Source organism: Rhinolophus ferrumequinum, chromosome 2, assembly GCF_004115265.2.
Source record: "Rhinolophus ferrumequinum isolate MPI-CBG mRhiFer1 chromosome 2, mRhiFer1_v1.p, whole genome shotgun sequence".
NCBI classification, from domain to species: Eukaryota; Metazoa; Chordata; class Mammalia; order Chiroptera; family Rhinolophidae; genus Rhinolophus; species Rhinolophus ferrumequinum.
The window spans coordinates 100,001,224-100,022,598 of NC_046285.1; the positions used below are offsets into that span (position 1 = coordinate 100,001,224).

Below are 21,375 nucleotides of genomic sequence, written 5' to 3' on the forward strand. Positions count from 1 at the left end.
GCAAATCGACGAAAAGCTGACGATGCCTGTGTTATTATGGGGGGCGGGGGGGCAACGATGGTGGCATTTCCCTCCCTTGTGACTTTATTGTGTGTGTTATAAACCACCGTCTCCAGCCTCCGCCTCGCCCACCCATGCTCTGGTCTGGGATTGTCCCCAAGTTCCTCCCCCGGCTTTTGCAACTCAGTACCTGTTGGGAGAATGAATGAAAGGGCACCTTTCTAGATCCATCCACCACGGAACTACCGGACCCTTATAGAAGTGGCGGGTGGGTCCTAGAGACCGAAGGGTTAGGGGTTAGGAAAAGTATCTGTATCGCGAAGGTGCGGAGGGAGACCCAGCAACCAATCCCAACGCAAGAGGATCAATGCCTTGGTCCAGAGGCTCACAGAAAATTCCAGGGCCACAAAGGAGGGACCGTTTGCTGAGTGCGCCAGTGCGGGGAGGAGGGGATGCAGACCCGAGATGGAAGAAGCACAGGAGCTAGCCAGACAGAGGAGGGGGAGGCGCCGGGGAGCCTGTGTTCCAGCCCGGAACCAGGCTGCTGGGCAGGCGCTGCGTTTCCACGAAGCTGGGCTGTGTTACCAGATCCCTATCTTTCTGAACGCCACGTGAATTACTGCCATGAATCCCCATTATTTCAGGGGGATCCAGGCCCGTTTCTGCTTCTCGCAATGTGAAAGAACCCAGTGAACACAGTCCAAAAATGAGAGTACAACCTTGCCCAGAGTGCTTCTGCCAAAAGACAATCACAATGGCTTCTTCTGGGATTGGAGGGGGGAGGGGGCAAGAGAAGGAAAGGGAAAAATACAGGTTTTTCTTTTTAAAGGAGAGTATGAGGCTTCAGGAGGAACCCACAGAACTGAAAGGGAGGAAGGGGCCATCCCCAGTCCGAAAGCCTGGGCTAAGTGAACCAATCTGAATTTAGGGAGACAGGAAAGCACGATGCCTGGGTTCTGCTAGTGACCAGTTGAAGGTCCTGGAAAAATCTAAATTCTCGGAGTCTTAGGAAAATCTCCTAACTTTTCTGAGTCTTAGTGTTCACTTCTGTCAAAGCACAAGAATAACATTTCCTGAGATTAAAATAAAATGAAACTGTTTGTAAAGAAATACGTGAAAGTGTTTTTTACCCAGATGCATAAACTATGTATAATCTGTCGTTTTAGTTGAATTAACTTTGACAAAGAGCCATGGCTAAATTAATCAATCAATACATATGTTAATGTATTCGGTAAATATTTACTGAACACCTACTATGTGCTAGGCACTGTTATATGCCTGGGGATACAGCACTGAACAAAACACAACAATCCCCGCTCTTGGGAAGCTCTCGTTGTCTTGTGGAGACAGGTGATAAACAAATAAGAAAACTACAGACTATTTGAGCTGGTGATAAGTGACCTGGAGAAAACTAAAGCAGGAAAAGGGGAAGGGGCGTGTGAGGTGGGAGGTGGTTTTTGAACAGAGTGATGAGGAAAGGCCTCACTGAGAAGGTGGTCTTTCAGCAGAGACCTGACAAGGAAGTGAGGGGCTGAGCCCCATGGATTTCTGGAGGAAGAACATTCTAGGTGGGGAGCTCCACCAAGTGCAATGTCCTGAGATGGGACTGTGGCACTCCCTATTGGAGGACAAGATGTGATGGAGGGGAGGGAGGGAGAAGTGATGGGGATGAGGTCAAGGTCTGGTGGGGTGGAGATGGGGTGGGAGTGGGGGGAGGGGTCAGGCAGGGCTAGTAGGGCCTTGAAGGTGGCTGTGAGGACTGGCGTTTAGGGTGGCATTGGACAGCACGGCTGAGGATGCATCTTGGGTCTTAACTGACTGTGATGAAACTCTCTTTCTAGATGGGACACTGGCATGCAATCAGCAAGCATTTATTGAAAGCCTTGTGATGTGTTTGAGTGTTTATTGGGGGCCCTGGAGAACGCAAGGAAATACAACACAGATCCATGCTTCCAGGGGCCACAGTCTTGTCTGGCATAAAATTTACTGCAAAAAGCAAGTAGTGCCTAATACAAGAGATTCTCTAACACTTGCTGAGTTGTGTGGAGGGGCCCTGCAGGCCGGAGGAAACAGAGCTTTGGGAAACCCAGGGGCACACTGCAATGTGCCTGATTGTATAATAGCAGGTGCTCCATGAACTTTTGTGACTGGGGGAGTGCCTGAAGTTGAGAAGCAGAGCTTTGTGGCTAATGAAGTCTCTGCCTGTCCTGGTTGCGATGGCCTGCAGCCCCTGCCGCCACTCACACCAGCCAGTGTTGTGGATAGTCTACTGGCCACAAGGTGATAAAAGGCCTCGTGTAAAAGTGGCTGACCATGCTGGTCACTAGATGGAATGGTTCCCTGGGGATATTGCAAAATGGAATCAGGTGTCTAGGCCTCTGCCTCTTTTTTGTTTTTATTTTTCTGATATTGAATATTATTTTATATTAATTTCAGGTGTACAGCATAGTGGTTAGACACTTATATAATTTAAGAAGTGATCCCACTGATTAGTCTAGTACCCATCTGGCACTATATAGTTATTACCATATTATTGACTATATTCCCTATAATTTACTTTATATCCCCATGACTACTTTGTAACTACCAATTTGTACTTCTTTTTTTTTTTTAAATAAATTTTATTGGGGAATATCGGGGAAAAGTGTGTTTCTCAAGGGTCCATCAGCTCCAATTCATTGTTCTTCAATCTAGTTGTGGAGGGCGCAGCTCAGCTCCAAGTCCAGTCGCCATTTTCAATCTTTAGTTTCAGGGGACTCAGCCCACCATCCCATGCGGAAATTGAACTGGCAACTTTGTTGTTGGGAGCTCGCCCTCTAACCCACTGAGCCATCCAGCCGCCCCTCTGGCAGCTCAGCGGCAGCTCGTTGTCTTCAATCTAGTTGTGAAGGGCGCAGCTCATTGGCCCATGTGGGAATCAAACCAGCAACCCTGTTGTTCAGAGTTCATGCTCTAACCAACTGAGCCACCTGGCCACCCCAATTTGTACTTCTTAATCCCTTCATCTTTTTCACTGTCCCCCAAGCCCCTCCCATCTATCACCCCAACAAATCTAATACTCCTCTGACACCTTATCTAGTTATTACAATATTATTGACTATATTCCTTATGTTATACACTATATCCCCATAAGTACTTCTTAACAACCAATTTGTACTTCTTAATCCCTTCCCCTTTTATCACCCACCCCCAACTTCCTCCCATCTGGCAACCTGTGGGGGCGGCTCAACACAGGAAAGATGGCGCCCACCTGCATCTGCACGGGAGAAGAGCCACACACAGGGAAAATGCTGACTGTCTTCCAGCCCTTACTCTGAGCTACACACCTCAGTCTGCCTCCCCTTGTATGCCTCTGACACCCCCAGAGTCATCGTCCCTCTGATGGAGCCCAAGGTGAGTGCCTGCGAGTGAGAGAGTCTGTGCACGCGCCATTTAAGAGGAGTTCTGGGTTTCCCACAGCCTTCCGTTCCACCCGGATGGTCGGAATCACCACTGTTTTTTCACAGCCAGATCTTGTGTGTGCTCCTCTTCCTGGCATGGGTATTTTGACGGGGGAGCCTGGTGTTGGGGGCTGGGGTCCCTTGCTCCTCTGGGGGGAAACTCCTTGCCTGAGATATCCTTCCTGATTCTCAACCACCACACGGAGGTTTGGGACCAGACTGGTGCACGTCTCTACCTCTCCTACCATGGCTTCTCACATGGCTTCTTTATATCCTTAGTTATAAAACTTCTGTTTAGCCAGACTTCAGATGGTTCTCCAGGTTGACTGTTTCATAATTTAGTGGCAATTTTAATGTGTTCGTGGAGGGAAGCAGGCACAGTGTTTATCTGCTCTGCCATCTTGGATTGAGATCCATCTGGCTTCTTTGCTAGGTCAGTCCAGGGTCCTGGGGCCAGGGCCTGGGGGGTGGCTACATTCTGCTGACAGGCCAGTCTCCTTTCCAGACTGCTTTTGTAATCCTGTCTGAGGCCTCTCACCAGGTGAGGAGGGTGAGAAATTTGATAAAATCAGTTCAGAAAACCCTACAATGCCTTGCTGCTCAGATCCCTGTAGCAAGACCAGAACTGACCAGCTGGCCCAAGCAGTGATGGCCCCTCAGAGGCTGTCCAGGCACCTGCCTCCTTGTCTGGGGCCAGAGGCTCCATTCTGAAATCACAGGACTCATCACTGCAGAATCTACCCCCTCTGGGCTTCCAGCTCTAAAATTGCCCTTGACCTCCCCGGACAGGCCTGAACAAGTCCTGTAATCTTCAAGGACTCACATATGCCCACCCCAGGCTCTGAAACCAAGACAACCACATGTGCACGTTCCTCAGCTCAGTGGGAGCCTGGGTGCTCTGGGAGCAGGAGGTGGGGGGGGCATTGTCCCGTCCTTCCTGCTCATAGGCAAATGTTTTATTTATTGAATGTTTTGAATAAGTTATATCTCCTATGGTTCAGGAAAGCAGCAATTATAAAATATTGCACAGTGGAAAGTGTCCTTTCCCATCTGCTCAGTTCTTATCCTTTATCCCAAAAGATAGCCACTATTATTAATTTGTTGTTTATCTTTCTAGAGATTTTTTCCCTCCCCCCCTTTTTTTGCACATACATACAAGCAAATTGAATATATCTGTTTTCCCTACTCCCTACTCTTTTTCTACTTGCTTAGTCATAACCACACAATGTACTCACTGTTCTTTGTGGTTTTCAGTGAATAGTGTATCTAAGAGAGTTTTCTATCATGGTGCATAAAGCTCATCATCATTCTCCTTTACTGATACTCACTATACAAAGCGTGCCATAATAATCCTATAGGTGGACATTTAAGTTGTTTGCAGTCTTTTGCTTTCAAACAGCGTTGCCTTGGGTAACTTTGCAATTCTTCATGTAACACATGGTTATGTTTATGCAGAAAGTAAATTCCTAGAAGTGGAATTGCTCAGTCAATGGGTTAATATTAATATGTCTCTAATGTGGACAGATGATGCCAAATTACCCTCTGCAGGGGGTAGGCCAGCTTATGCTCCCGTAGCAATGTAGGAGAGAGTGCTTATGTCTCCAAGGCTTACTCAACACAGTTTGTTTTCAAACTTTTGCCTTTTATGATACATTTTTTTAAAAATCAGTATGGTTTTAATTTGTGTATTGCTTATTATGACACTGAGCATATCTTCATATACTTAAGAACCAAGTATATTTCCTATAAAGTGTCCACATCCATGTTCATTTTGTTATTGGTCTTTTGGTCTTTAGCCTCATCAGTTTGCAGGGGTTCTTTATATACTGGGCAAATGAACACTTGGTTTGTGATATGAGTTACACATGCTTCTTATTTTGTCATTTACTTATTGACTTTGCTGTGGGTGTTCAACAAACGTGTTTGGTGTCTGCCATAAAGAAGTGTTTGACTTTCATGTGGTTGAAATGGTCAACCATTTATTTTGTGGCTTCTTGATTGTGAGTCATAGTTAGCAAGACCTTCCTCATCTCCTATTTTTGTTTTAACATTTTTATATATTTTTTTATTTTTATATTTAAATTTTTGATACAGTTGGAATTAATTTTACTGTAGATGAGAAGTCTATATGCAAAATGTTAATACCGTTTATTGACTCATCCATCTTTTCCCTATGTATTTGAGATGTCACCTTTATCTTAAAATTTCCATGTGTATTTGGATATTTTCAGGATTTTTAACTCTGTATCATGTCAGTGTGATAAATCATATCCCATTATTACAATGTTTTAATTATTCAAGATTTTAAGAATGTTTATAGCTATTCCTTCTCATTTATTTTCTTTATCAAAATTACTTGAGTTATTCTTGTTTATTTTTCCATGTGAAAGTAAGAATCACCTTGTACAGATGAAATTTTCATTTTGTGTTTTTATTGGGATAATATTTATAAATTAACATTTATAAGTTACGTTAAGGGAAATTGACATAAGACTAAGTCTTCCTATCTAGGAACATGTTATGTCTTTTAATTTATTCAAGTCTTTTTCTTTATTTTGTTCTCTTATGAGTCTTTAAAAGGTTATATAGGTCTTGCACATATTTTTTAAAGCTTATTTTTAATTATTTTATCTTTTTTATTGTAAACAAAGTATTTTCTTCTATTATATTGCCTGATTTGTTCATATAAACAAAAGCTATTGATTTCTGAATATTAATTTTACACATCTTACTGTGTTCTCTTATTGTTTGTAGTAGTTTTCACTCATTTCTCTTGGGGTTTTGAAGTATAAAACAAATCACCTGCAAATAGTGATTGTTTTACCTCTTTTTGCTCAGTTTTTATACGTTCAATTCTGCAATACAAGACTGCAGTATATTTCCCTCTGCCTTTTTAGCCCAACCACCCCGGAACTTAGTAAATGTCTCATGGGGAAATAAGCCCTGTATTTTGGGCTTTTAAAACTTCCAACCTATCGCATTAACCAGAATATCTGGTGGTTTCTCTTCCCATATAGAGTCCTTCTGTTTGAGTCAAACTGACATTAGCTCACATCCAGCTGGTGATTGTCAGGTCATTTAGGATGGGCTTTTTTTCTGTAGAATTTAAAAAATCAAATCCTTGTTTCCATGGATCTCCACTGTCTTTAAAATACAATTATTTCAGACTTCTTCAGTTATTATAGAGAGAGCATTGTTCTTTCTGATCTATTATATTCTACCTGGAAGCCCAAGTACCCTGCTTGTCAATGTTTTATTTAGTTTTTGTTGTTTGTTTGTTGCTTCCATATCTATAAGTGAAATTAATATATGAAATTTTTTGTGTGTAGTCCTTGTATTATGTTCATTTCATAAAGAACATTTGGAAAATTTTCTCTTAAAAATCCTCTGGCACAGTTTAAATACCATTAGGGTTACTGTTTTTTAGTGGGAAAACATGCTGGTCTAGAGCTTGGTCTGGAGAGTTGGCAGGTAGGAGTTTGTGGGCAAATTTCTTTGCTCCTCTGCAGGTATCAGTTTATTAGATTTTCTATCTCGTCTGGAGTCAGTTTTATGTTTTCTATTACAGCACTGTTTGATATAAATATAATACAAACCACAATTATAATTTAAAGTGATCTAGTGGCCATATTTTAAAAAAGTAAAGAAAGCAGGTAAAATTATTTGAAATAATATTTATTTAACCAAATATATCTAAAATATTATCAGTGTCAATATTATCAACATGTGATCAATTAAAAATTATTAATGAAATATTCATTTTTTTGTTTTGTTTTATAATTCTTCAAAATCCAGTTGCATTTTGCACTTACAACACATCTCAATCTAGTGTAGCTACATTTTAAGTGCTCAATTTTTGCATATGGCTAGTAGCTGCAGTATTAGAGAGTTCCACTCTAGAGCATGGTCCATCTCATCCATGTTTTCAAATATTTAAAAATTCATTTTTATAACATTGGGAAAGCTACTTTTATAACATTTAATTTCCATGGTTTTCTCAGTTGTTTGGATTCATTTAATTTCATTTTATAAATTTGCTCTTTCTTCCTTCTTCTTGATTTTATTAGCCATAACTTTATATATTTTATCATTATTTTGTTTTTCAAAGAAACAGCTTTTAAATGTATTCATTAGTTGTATAGTGTTCTGTTTTATAGTCATTATATTCTGACTTTGTCTTTATTAATTTATTCCCTCAGCTATCCTACCATTCAGTTTATTTGATTTTTTCCCTAACTTATTTATTATGTTGCTTCCTTCATTTATTTTTATTTTTTCTGTTTATTAATAAAAGTGTATCAGGCTGTGCATTTTCACCCAGCACTGCTTTAGCTGTGTTGCCGTGACTACTGATGGTACCATCTTCCTTATTATCACTTTCTGTTATTCTGTGATCTCCCTTTCTATTTTTTCTTTGATTCAGCAGTTGTTTGAAAGAGTGTTTAAAAATTTTCCAGCTAGTAAAGTCTTTTTGGTTTTGGATTTTTAACAAATTAATTTTTACATTATCATTAAAGAATGCTTTCTGTTCTGTTTTTTGGAAATTTTGAGGTTTGTTCTGTGGTCATTTGAAAAGAAGATGTTCCCTATTTTTCTTATTTGTCATGTACTTTAGTTCTTCTTTAGTCTTGTGAATTTTCCCCCACTTGCCCTGCAAAGATTTGATGATTTATTTTTCTCATTGTCTTGGTATTCTGTAGGTTCACTGTGATGTACAAGTATCTAGGTATGCATTTAAATATTTTAATTATCCTTTTCAGATTTTGGCATACTTCTTTAAATGAGGGTTCTTATCTTCAATATTGAAGAATTCTTAGCCATTACGTGTTTGAATACTGCCCAGATATTCAAGTATTGAATATTTGAATATTCTTTTCTGTATCGGAATTCCTCTTAGATGTATGTTGGTTTTTCCCATTCAAATATTTATGTGTCTTAACTTCTCTCATATTTTCCATCTCTTTATTTTTTGAGTCATGTTTGGTAATTTCCTCTAATCTTCCAGTTCACTAATACTCTCCTCATCTGTGACAAATATACTATATCAATTGCATTTTCCTATAAAAAAGTTCATAATGTTCACTTTCTCAAACTTCTATTTGGTTCTTTGGCAATATTCTTGTTCTGTTTTCATTCTGTTCTTACAGTTTATGTTTCTTCCTTTATATTTTAAAACATGTTGAATATCTCTTTTATATTACCCTATTATTTTTGGCTCTTGATATGCAATGTTCCCCCATTTATTGCATCTGTGACTACCTCTCCTGGCCATTCATTACCTCGTGCCGTTTATTATTTCTGTTTATCTTTAGTGTGGTTCATATTTTTATGGTAAGCCTCAGATCCCTGGGTTTGGGGACCACCTCTACAGAATACTTTTTTTCCGTCTACAAAGGTCCTTATTTTTTTATTTTTTATTTTTTTAGTATTAAACTACTTTTTACATTGATATTGTGGCTTGAGGCCACTGTTTCAGGCAGGTAGTGTGAATTTACATTTGATAACAGTACTGGCCTGTATTTCTAATTTTTAGCATTTTTCTTTTTCTTCCCCAAAATCCACGTTGATGACAAGCCTCCTTGTCACTTCTCGGACTAGTGGGTAGAACGTTTCTAATCCTTGTTCCTTATTTCAAGTCTAGAGCAATGTTTTGTGAGTCCCAGCCCACTGTTTAGATCAGTTCTTACTCTGCAGATGCAAGAGTCAGGTCCAGACTGTTTTTTCCATGTGAACATTAAATCTGCAATGCCCAGTATACTTGTACATCAAGTCCTAGTTTTCCACAAGTCCCTCATCTTAAGCTCCCGTCATCACTTTCACTTTTTTTGCCTTACAGACTATGAATACATTTTTTTTTTTACATTCTATCTAGAATTTGTGTTCATTTAAAGTAGGAGTGAGGGATTTACCAGTGTAGTGACCAGAATTCTACAAATGAGACTTGAAGAGAAAATTATTTTTGACAATAAGTAAAAGAAGATCCTGTAATTTGCCTGAATTTTTAAGATAGTCTGGACACTAAAGAAATGTTGCTTAAAGTAGAGGTTTGGGCCAGTTTCCTTGATCCCCTGAGGTTGCATGTTTATTCTGTTTTGTCATCGAGGGGTACTTCTGTGGAAAAGTTTGAGAAGCACTGCCCTGAGATGACCTGAACTGCTAAAGTGGAAGTCATTCTGTGGGCAAGTCCCTGACACATAAATTCACACCCCAAGCTTGAGAGCATTTGCCTGGCTCAATGGTCTGCATCTATTGTTATGCCTGGGCCTGCCCTAAAATGTCAGGAAGCAGATCTTTTTTTTTTTTTTTTTAAATTTATTGGGGTGACAATTGTTAGTAAAATTACATAGATTTCAGGTGTACAATTCAGTATTACATAATCTATAAATCCCATTGTGTGTTCACCATCCCGAGTCAGTTCTCCTTCCATCACCATATATTTGATCCCCCTTACCCTCATCTCCCACCCCCTACCCCCCTTTCCCTCTGGTAACCACTAAACTATTGTCTGTGTCTATGAGTTCTTGTTTCTCATTTGTTTGTCTTGTTCTTTTGTTGTTTTTGGTTTATATACCACATATCAGTGACTTGAGAAGCAGATCTTTAAAAATGATTATTACTCATGACAAAAAGTTAAAACACTACAAAAGGCTATACAGTGGAAAGAGAGCCCCAACTGGTGACCCTGTTCCCTCCCTGCTGTTTCCATAAGTCCCCACGGCTAGCAGCTTCTCACAGACCTTTCCAGAAATGTTACATGTACAAATAAAGATTTCTTTTTTCTTTTTAACACAAATGGGATCATAGCATACTTGTTCTGCAGGTTAACATTTTTTATCTACCAATACATTTTGGATGTATTTTCCATCAGCACCTGTAGTTTTACCTCATATTTTCAGCAGTTGTGGTGGATTCCCCGTATACTAACAATCATCCTTTAATAGACATTAGGTTTATTTCCCATATTTTTACTATTTCCAGCGGTGCTTTAGGGAGTATCTTGTGCAGACATCTTTTTGTAAGTGTGTGAGCAGGTCTGTGGGGGGGAGGGACAAAGGTTTGTGCATTTAAACCTTTGATGGACAGGGTCGGACTGCCCTCTCCAAACTTGGCAGCATTGCACACAGTCACAATCAGTGGGGGAAGCACCCACTGAGCAGGACTTTAAGGAACCTCCAAATTTGTCTCCTGTGCTTGATATCTCCAGGGTGTGCAGGGAGGTTACACATCCTGTCAAGGGCACACATCTGGTTATGGATATCAAGATCAGATTCTGATGGCTTTTGAAGAATGTGGTTGCTGGAATGGCTTTTAGGATTCCAAATGGAGACCAGACGTGGGTCAGAGGCTAGGAGGGCAAAATAAAGGCCAGTGGATGAAAAATACCTGTACATTAAACTCTTTATTAATTGTGTTTATTTTTTGACAAGGACGTAAAATATTTTCAGTATAAAAAAAAGTGAAAAATATGAAAACACACAAAGGAGTTAATGAAGCTACCAATGTGTGGGTAATTAAATAATGGTAATTAGTTGCGCAGTTAAATTATTTAATTATAATTTAGTAATGCTAATCATTTAAACAATTATTTAATGTACTAAATTATTAAATAAAACTACTTTGTGTGGAGGTAATCGACACACAAAGCAGTTAATAAAAATAATTCCAGCACTGAGACAAACTGTATTTGGGAACATGGCCCTTTATTCTTTCTTCAGGATACATTTTTTTGGATGCGGAATTGTTAGTTCAAAGGTTATGTGTGTTTTGAGGTCTTTTTGCTCTGTTTTGCCAAATTGACATCTAGAAAGGTTGCCTGAGTTTATGTTGCCGTGAATAGTGCCTAATAGAACCGATACCACTTTCCTTGCCACTATGCAGGATTTCGTCACCAGTTTTTAAAGAAAAAACAACAACACCCAACCAAACAAAATAGAACAAAAAGAAACAAATGCATCTCGTTTTTAAATTTAACTTGTTTATTACTAGTGAGGGGTAGCATTTTCATATATTTTATATACTGTAAGTTTTATATGATTTACGTGTGTTAATTTTTAAAAAAATTTATCTGTAAGAGTTCATGATAAAGTAAGGATATTACACCTTGGTCATATATGTTGCAAATAATCGTCTCTGTTTTTCTGGGAATTCCTCGATCATTTTTTTGAAAGAGAGTTTGACATAGAGTGAAGTCTGTCTTTTCCATTCCCACCGTTTGAACTGGCTGCAGGTAAGCAGTGCTCTTTCAGCGGAGGTCCGGAAGCCCAGAGGCTGAGAAATACTGGTGGAGTGTTCAGGACATGGGGGGGGTCCTTTCCAAAGGCTGGTCAGCAGTCCAGTCATGGACAACTGCCATAAAATCTGGAGGAGATGGGTGTTCTGGGCAAGCTTTGCTTCCTGCTGCCTGGATTGCCTCTAAAGCTTCTGGCTAAAGGATCCCCCTCAAATCTGGCCACTTATCTAGGGAGCTGGGATAGAGACTGTAGTAAACACCCTGTGACATGGAGCATAGTATTTCCAAATTCCAAGCAGGCTGCTGTGATATCGAACCTCCTTCTTCATCCTTGGCTGCAGGGCCAGTGAGCTGCCTTTTCATAGCTGTAAAATGTCTCCCTGGACCTAAATGTCACTTCAGGCACTGGAACCTTGGACTTTGTCCTCGTTCAAAGCCCATCCATCTTTAGTCAGCAGTCCTTGAGTGGCATGGAATGCAAAGGCAGCTGTTTTCTTGGTGGGGGTCATTATTAAAATGCCTTGGATTCCTGCAGCCTGTCTCGATACCACACAGAGAATGAAGCCCACACGAAAAGCAGAGATGGAAAGAACCGGGTCCTTGCTGATATCCTCCAACCACTAATTCAACTGGCCCCAAAGCTCCCCGACAGGGAGTTTTTAGTATGTGAAATGATACATTCCTTTATTGATTATGCTGGTTCCAGTTGGGGTTTCTATTTTTTGTGGCCAGAACCTCCCAGTGGAGGGAGTAGTTATATTGCCAAAACCCCAGAAAAGCCCACAGCTTCTTAGCAGGCCCCAGGAGCAGTATCTGAAAACGCACAGCAGTGTTGTTCTTTTGCAAATCCTCTCTTGACATGAAATTTCCTCTTCACTCTCCTCTAGTGAGCGAGTCCTCCCACCTCTGCTGAGGTTTTCACTTTTATTCCATTTGGCTCCCACTCGGGAAAGTCTAAAGAAACCTCCCACCCTGTACATGTCTCCCCTTCAGGCTCCTGTTTGTGAGGAAGGATGAGTCACATCTCATCAGTTGGGGCACAGCTCAGTAGTGGGGGGAGAGCTTTGTAGTGGAGGGATGGCTTACCAGTCGGGGAAACAACTCACTTGTGGGGAGGCAAAGATTTCCAGCCAGAGAAGATGTGGAGAAACCAGTCATATTGACAGTGTTGGGCTTGCCACCTCTCCCCTGTCCGGAAACTTTCAGCAGCGTGGGATCTGCTCCTGGGGGTGCTGAGAAACTCAGGGCACTGGGGCTGGTTAGCTAGTTGGCCGGATGGTGCCGTCCTCCAGCACTCGGTCTCTTTCCTTTTCTACGCCTTTTCCTCCTGGGAATTGGCCCCATCCTCCAGCTGGCTTCCAGATGGTGGCATCCACCTGAGAAATACCATTCCGAGGAATGAGGGAGACTCTCTTTGTGTGGCTTTGTCTCAGGAGAGACGGCGTTCTTGCCTTCCTGTTCCCCACCTGCGGTTTCTGTTTATTTCTCATTATCCTGAGAAACTCGCCACCAACAATGGAGGGCTCCTTCTTGAGGTCTTGCCCTGGGCACACACAGCTACGTGTGGGTAGGGTGGATGTCTGAACAAAATGGGGCTTCTTGTAAGAAGGAGGATGGGGATACTAGATACTGTGACAATCTAGGGTGCCACCTATAAATGGGATTTGCAGAGTTTCACTGTGTTCCAGTACTTGATCTGCAATATTTCTAACACCCACCTCAACCCCATGAGGTTGTATTATTACCTCATTTTACAGAGGCGTAGACTGTGCTTAGAGGTTAAGAATTTGTGTAATTATTAAACAACCCTTTTTCCAAAACGGTGGTGGTAGAGTTTGCAAGTGCGCAGCTCAGAGATATAATTTCCCAGGTGGTGGGTGGAGATCAGCCAAGTGCAGTGTGATGTCCTCCCACCTTTCAGTAAGGCCGAGGGCTCTGGGGATGCAGGCTGCCCCCTGCGTGCTTCTCTCCTCAACCATGCAAACCACCGTCAGCAGACAGGACCGTCCATAATAATGGAAAGGTTTGCCAGGTGCCAAATGGTATTACACTGGAGAACAAGGTCAAGCACCGACCTATCTAGATTGACATGTCTTTCTGTCTCCACTCCAATCCACTTGGGCCACCCCTCAAATGATGCCCTGAGGCCTTGGTGTGCAATTAAAAGTGAAGAAATGCTTAATCAAATCATGCCACTTCAAGTACGTTGTGCTGGAATGAAAAAGCTGTGCAGCACTACCCACAGTGGAAATTTACCAGGTCCAGGCAGACACTGAATACTCCCAAGATGTTTTGAAATAGATACCGTTGCGTTCTGTAAAGTTCTGAGATCCTTTTGCAAATATTTAAAAACCTTTCCACTAATGAGGATTGCTGTAGGAGATTACACACACACACACACACACGCACGCACGCACGCACGCACGCACACACACACAGACACCCTAACTCCTCCTAACCCCAAAGGCTTATACTACGTGCATGGGAGAAGCAGAAACCCACAGTAGGCACCCCAAACATCTCTTCAAACTGGCTGAGACTCATGAATCCCCTCTGTCGTCCGTTGAGGCAGCCCTCATTTAAAACAAGTTTATTTATATTTTCCCCCCTCAAAAATGTCATGACTAACTTTCCATTCATTATCAAAATATTCTTTTGCCGCTAATTTCCCTTCTTGGTTAAAATAAACAAAGAAGCAAAACCCTGTTGGCATTGTATCTGGGATGCACTCTGCTGTAAACAAGAGAAAACTTTGCTTAACGGGTCCTGAGCAGCCTTCCGGCGAGAGTTTCCTGTTCAGTCCCTCTGTGGTAGCCAGCTGCCTTTGGCCTGGTGGGCAGCAGAGACTAGGTGCGGGAGGAGGCTACCCTGGATTGTCAAAGCCTTCAAGGCCCAGTGCCAATTCCTCAGGCCAGGGTCCCCACGTCCCAATCACAGTATCCCCAGCAAGGCTGTGGACTTGTGTGACCTGGAACCCGGGGCTACCACTGTGTGACCGTGAGCAGTCATGTCAGCCTCCCTGGCCTCAGTTTCCTCAGCCATAAATAAAGCCGAAGGATCTTAGGATCTCTAAGCTCTGTCCTGCACTAAAACTATAGGATTCGAATCCATAATGTCTAAATGAAAAAAGAAAGGGGCCTTCTTTTTTTTTTAATTAAATTTTTTTTGGTGACATTGGTGAGTAACATTATATCAGTTTCTAGTGTACAATCAAGTAATGCATCATCTATATATCGCACTGTGTGCTCACCACCCACAGGCTAGTCTCCTTCCATCACCATAGATTTGACCTCCTTTAACTTCTTTATCCTAACCCCACCCCCTTCCCCTCTGGTAACCACCATACTGTTGTCTGTGTCTATCAGTTTGTTTGTTTGTTGCTTCCTGTTTTATATCAAGAGGGGGTATTCTTGACAAAAACAAACAAACAAACAAAACCCTAAGTTCTGGGATTCAGGAATGTGCAGTGAAGGACTCTGTATGAATGAAGCATTTCATTTTCAAAAGGCAGAACACAAGAAAAGTAAGTCAGAAAGCCAAGTCATCCAAGGTTTCCTTTCCAACAACACAGCTGAGAGCTTGTCCCAAACCCCCAGAGTATAGCCTGCACTTGGGGGAGCAGAAATGGGGTGCAAAGGCTCTCCTGCCCTGCCCTGAGCCAGGGGGATTCTCATTTTAGGTGCCTTCTCTTCCATGATCTAATCTGTATGAGTGTCTGGAGGACTCTGGGATCCTGGGCCAGGCTGCAGGACTCCTAGACACATGTTGACGGGCCTGGGGTGGGGATGGTTCTCCTGACCAAAGAGAGGAGTGGAGGCCTCGAGAGGGACTCACTGTAAAGCAAATGAACATGAAACTGAGTCCTCCCAGGATAAATGTGGCAACTAATAGACCAGCACCGACCAGCTTCCGTCAGTGTCCCCTGATCTGGTTTCCTCCCGAGGACTTGTTCTCCGGGAGAGGATGTGAGGCAGAGAGGGAGTGCTGTTAGAAAGGTGTGACCTTTCCAGATTGGCCAAAAGGAGACATCGTTTTCTCTGTTAGGGAGAGTCCCCTGTCTGGGGCACTCTTGGGGGCGGTCACAGCAGTAACATGGCCAGACTTTCTGAAGACCCTAATATATAAGTAAAGTCCTGCAATGGGCCTCCATTCAGCAGCCACAACAGCAAACCCCAACTACAGAGGAAGCAGGTCCCCTTGGACATTTGGTAATGGGATGGCTCGTTAGGGGTAGAGGCGAGGAATTCCATGTGGGAGTGATCATAGGTGTCCCCCGAAATCGGGGTGGGGGGGTGGGAAATCAAGATGAGTCTGCTGTGCTGTCACAGCCACACCTCTGTCGTGGCTCCCAATTCAGGTCAGGACAGGGATACTTGTGTCACTTTCAAGGGAAATGAGAAAAATGAGCATGACTCAGTGCTTTCTTCCACACATCTGAATTCATTTAATTTAAAAGTCTGTTCTCTATTTTGAAATTATGTCTTCTTCAATTTTGATATTTAAAATGTCCTGTTTTGTGAAACAATGGCAACAGGTGGTAAGTTTTTGGTTTTTTTAAGCATTCTTATTTGACAAAATAAAAAGTTGGCAAATCTAGTTGATCCCTGTGGTTGATTCTGTTAGTTTTCTCTCAGTTTTGATTTTCCCCTTCTCCCACACTAAAAGAAGTTTAAAGGACATGTCATCACCTAGAATTCAGCCTAGTTTTCAGACTTCCTTGGAACTAGGTGTGGCCATTTGTCCAAGTTCTGGCCAATGGGGTGTTTATAGAAGTGGTACATGCAGCAACTTCTGGGTCATGTTCTTAAATGGAAGGGGCCTGTCTGCTCCCAACCACTCTCTCTCCTCCCAAGGGCTAGAACATGGCACGGGAGTATCTGGGACCATGCAGGCGAGTGCAGTACACTGAGGGTGGCAGAGAACAAGACACGGAGCCTGCGTTCCCCAAAGCACGGCACTGCTATATTGGCCCAAAATGCTTATATAATGAGAGAGAGGAATGACCGTTGATATATTATGTCTTTGCTGAGAAAACGAATCAGCATTTACATGATAGTTAATGTGATGGAAATAAATGAGGTTATCTAGGAATAGAGGGAGAAAAGAAGAGGGTCCAGAATGGAATCTTAAAGAATTCCAGCATATAATGGTTTTGTAGAAGAGGAAGAACCACTAAGGAGACTGAAGAGGGGAAGCCAAAGAAATAGGAAAGAAAAATGGTGTGAAGGAGCCAATGGGAGAGCATGTTTCAGGAAGGAGGGCGTGGCCAACCAGTTACAGTGATGCTGAAAGGTCAAGTAAGAAGAGGCCATTCTGTTTTAAATGAAAGTAATTAGTGACCTTATCTAGAACTGTTTCATTGAAGTGGTGGGACGAAAGCCAGGGGGAAGAGGATGAGGAATAAATGGGAGGTGAGGAATAGACAGCATTTTCAAAAAGTGTGACTGTGAGTAAGACAGAGTAGGCGCTAGAGGGAGAGGGGGAGACTTCGTTTCTTTTCTTTCCTTTTTCTTCTCTTCTAGCCCTTCCCCTCCCCTTTCCTCCTCTCTTCTCTCCTTTAGATTTCCTTTTCTCCTTTTCTTCCCTTTTTTAAAAAAGTGCAGACTATAGGGCATTTAAATACTGACGGAAAGGATCCAGATCAGAGAAGATATGGAGGACACAGGCCAGAGAGAGGATAACTGAGAGCATAAGACTTCTGAGAAGATGGGAGATAAGAGAGGCAGAGCATTTGTGAAGAAACCGGTCCTCGACAGGAGGATGGAGAGTATGGTTACAGATTTGGTGGGGGGACATCGGTTCTCTCTCCTCAGAGGGATAGAAGGCAAGATCACTTGCTGAGAGTGAAGGAAGGAGGAGTGGTTGCAGACTTGATGACTTGGGAGAAGGTCTGAAGTGTAACGTGTGAAGTTGGAGCCTAGACTGGAGGAACGCTGGAGGCTCTGATCGCCGCAGTCCTGAGGGTGTAGGTGAGGGGGGCTTGTGCAGCTCTGAGATTTGCCTCCCACAACGCTCTTTTGGCTGGTGGCAGGTGTGAAGATGGGTGTTGACTTTTATCCAGGGTTGGAATTTTGCTAGATGGTCGGGATGTGAGGACAGAAGAGGAAGGGAAAGTATCGTATTTGGGATAAAGTCATTAGTGACTAGATCACTGAATTTAAGCAGGATAAAATGGAAGGTGAGGAGGATGAAACGAACGGAAAAGGACCATCTGGAATGTCATGGACCAGGGGCCTCAGTGGGAGGAACAGATGTAGTGGGATTGTGGAAGCGAGAGAAAAGTTAGCACAGGAGGCTCTGCTTGGGTTTTGAGATTTAGAGGCCAAGACGCCTTGAATGTCAGCCAGGTCCAGGGGGTCAGCCTGGGAGTGGGGTGCTGAGGAGGAAGAAGGGGGATGACCACTGGAGACAGGAGGACAAAGAACCGGGGGGCCAGGATCTTAGCTGGGCCACCCACAAGGAGTTTCAAGCAGCAACATGAATGGGTAGAGAAGATCATGAACCACTTGCTAAATAGTGGTTGCGTGAGGAAACGTACCAAAGAAAGTCCAGAAACAGCCTAGACTAGGGCAAGGAAAAGACCTGAATGGCCTTAGACTCAACTGAGCTGGTAATTTGTAAAACTGTGAAAGAGAAATGTTCTGAAAGTGACCATATGGAGCAAAGAAGACGAGCTCTACTCCTAGCCCCAAAGTCAAGAGCGTAAGATTAAACAGTTTCCATTTGAGAGGCCTGCAACAAAACAGTATCTCTGGGTCAGCCCATAGCAGCCAGCTCAGTTGCTTTAGCCTCTCCTGGGAAGCTTTAAAATGCAGATTCCAGGTCCCCCTCAGGCTAATTCTGAATGTTTAGGGAAAGTGCCTGGGCTTAGAGCTGGCTTGTGGGTCCAGGACTCCACACTTGGTGTAATGCTTTGCCATCACATCTTGAAATTCTGAATACTTTTGAACAAGGGGCCCTGCAAGTTCATTTTGCACTGGGCCTCCCAAATTTGGGTAGCTAGCCCTGTCTGCTGTGGTGTTTTTTGATAAATCTCCTCACGAAATTCCGATGTGTGATCAGGATTGAGAACCCTTGCGTTGAGCCAAGAGTTGGAGGGGACACATGTAGAAATGGCTGAGGGTGCAGAGTGTTTGCCATCATGGAGCAGGAATTTAGAGAGTGGGAGGGAGGGAGTAGTGGTAGATTAAGTCGGAGGAAGATGGCAGAGGGTTTGGGGGGAAGAGGGGGTGGGCACAGGGATTTCTGCTCTGTTTTACACTTGGTTCCTTGGAGGAGGATGAGTGCTTGAGCCCAGCGGAATTCTGCCATGACCCGAAAGCGAGATGCAGCACTGGGGTGTGGAGCTGGAAAGCCTTTGCTTTGTAGTCTTCTGGGAGTACATGGCCGCAAAGGATAGCAGAGCAGGGCCTAAGTAAGGGGTGGGGACAAGTGTGGACAAGCTGAGCACATCGCTCTGGGCTGGGGCACTGTGTGACGGTGCTGGGGGTTGGGCTGGAGTGGGTGGGAGGGTCTCCAGGGCACCTCCAAACTGAGAGACTTATGATGTTTTGGCTGGAGGTCTAGAATTGGGAGCTGCCATCCCGTCGATGGAACGTGGAGCAATGCCTATCTCAAGGTTTGAGCCTTCAGAATGCTCAGGGAACCTTACCAGGACATGGCATGTCCATGAGAATCTTGTTTTCCCCTGGGAGTCCCAGAGGAAGCGAGCAGAGCAATGTAAACCAGACAGGGCTCTGGAAAGAAGAGGATCCCCAGAGAAACGAGCCATAAACACAGGCGCCACGGGGTCACTTGTCAATGAAATGTTGGTTGTTTTTCTAAACTAGGAGAGATAAGACGTGGCGAAATCTTCCCTCAGCTTCAGCCCTTTAGTATAAATAGTTTTTCAAAGTGAATCCCGGCAAGGCTAGGCCTGGAGGAGAAGCCAGGTACACAAGCCCTGTTGCTCCACTTCTGGGGGCTACTTTGTCCAGGGCTGCATGCAGGCACCAGGTGGAACCAGGTACACCCGCGGCTCCTGAGGCCCATCCAGGACAGACGCCTCCCTGAGGGCAGAGGAGAAGCTGCCAGATGAAAGAAAGCTTCATCTGGAGCTTTTAGCAATGGTCAGGGGAAGAGCAGACTTCCGTGTCACTCCCATAACTCAAACATGGCTGGGAAGCAGGAAAGGTTGGCAAAGGTCATTGGACTGAGGACATGCTCAGACCTCCCAAAGCCAATCTAAAATCTTGCTACTCTCGGAAGAGCTGGGGCACAAGGGCAGCCTGTCGCCAGCTACATTTTCACCTACCTTAGATTCTAAGGAGCCCAGCCCCGCCTGCCTCTTGTGGTCCAGGTGGGTCTGTTCCCACAGCACCTCTGGTCCCTTTCCTGTGGTAAGGGTAAGTTGGCCCTGAGCTCACCGGGGCTGATGGGCCCTTGTCCCTGTGGCAGAAGGTCCACGCGTGGGGGTCCTGGCCCCACAGCTGGATTCAGGCAACCACACAGGAAAGGTCCAGAGCATGCTGGAGCAGGAGATGTAATTTCCAGGGACACAGGCCACTGTGGAAATTCCACTGTGCACAGAGAGGTCCTCAAATCATACGTTCTCTTGGACCGCCAAGAAGGGCTCTGAAGAAGTCTGACCCTGTATTTATTTGAACTTGGTCAGGGTAAAACGGTCAGACAGTCTGTCTTACTAGTTGGTTGGTTGGGTGATTGGCAAGTGAGATACCCTTGGTCTTGCCATCCTTATTGCTGAAGTTTCCTTAAATCACCACTGGAGAGGAAGAGTTTTCCCTCCCTTTGCCAAATAAACCTTTACAAAGGGCCATAAATAAGGTCCCATCTGCTCTTGACTTCAGGCTCACAGTGTCACACACTTAAGTATTCAGTGTTCAGGAAAGTAGGCGTCACTCAAATCCTTTATGTGGAGGGATTAAGTCGGGGCACCCAAGAGCCCTTTGCATTACCTTGCTGGGGCTGCTGAGACGAAGTACCACACACTGGGTGGCTTGAACAATAGAAATTTATTGTCTCACAGTCCTGCAGGCCAAAAGTTGGAGAGCAAGGTATCCATCGACAGGGCTGGTTCTTCCTGAGGGCTGTGAGGGAGAATCTGTCCCAGGCCTCTCTCTTAGCGTCTGGTGGTCAGCTGGCAATCTTTGGTGCTGGTTGGCTTGTAGGGTTGTCACCCTGGTCTCTGCTTTCAACTTCACATGGTGTTCTCTTTGTGTGTGTGTGTGTGTGTGTGTGTGTGTGTGTACATGCACACGTATCCATATCCAAATTTCCCCTTTTTTATAAGGACCCCAGTATATTAGATTAGAGTCTACCCTAATGACCTTTGAAATTGATTGCCTCTGTAAAGACTCTATCTCCAAATAAGGTCACGTTATCAGGTACCGAGGTAAGGATTCTGATTTATCTTTTTGTGGGCAAACCCCATAACAATTAGCACAGCTCATTTTTTCCCTCTTATTTCTTAGATAAAAATAAATAGAAATAGACATCCTAATGGCTTCTTGTGGCATTGCGGTGGGTAACGGTCTGTGCACATATGACGCAGTGTGCGTCCTGTCCTTTGGAGACCACTGTCTCATTAGCTCAGTCTCTCCACTTCTTCCCCCCCATGACGATCACACCCAGTTCTCACTGGATCTGGGAGGGTGTGGGTGTGGAGAAGACCAGGCCTTCAGGATCTCCACTTGGAATTCAATTTAC

The 21,375-nt window shown here is 43.6% G+C and overlaps 1 protein-coding gene across 3 annotated transcripts in view; it reads left to right on the forward strand.

Annotated features, from left to right (window-relative positions):
* The window catches only part of KCNE2 (potassium voltage-gated channel subfamily E regulatory subunit 2), a 165,345-nt gene that overhangs the window by 40,019 nt on the left and 103,951 nt on the right, over positions 1–21,375 (forward strand). Inside the window, exon 2 of one of the 3 annotated variants that reach the window (XM_033123256.1) lies at positions 3,235–3,393. The exons of the other annotated variants lie outside the window; for them this stretch is intronic. Within the exon in view, the coding sequence (XP_032979147.1) occupies positions 3,382–3,393 (12 nt within the window). The 5' untranslated portion in view covers positions 3,235–3,381. The remainder of the gene's footprint in view (positions 1–3,234; positions 3,394–21,375) is intronic. 3 annotated transcript variants of the gene reach the window in all.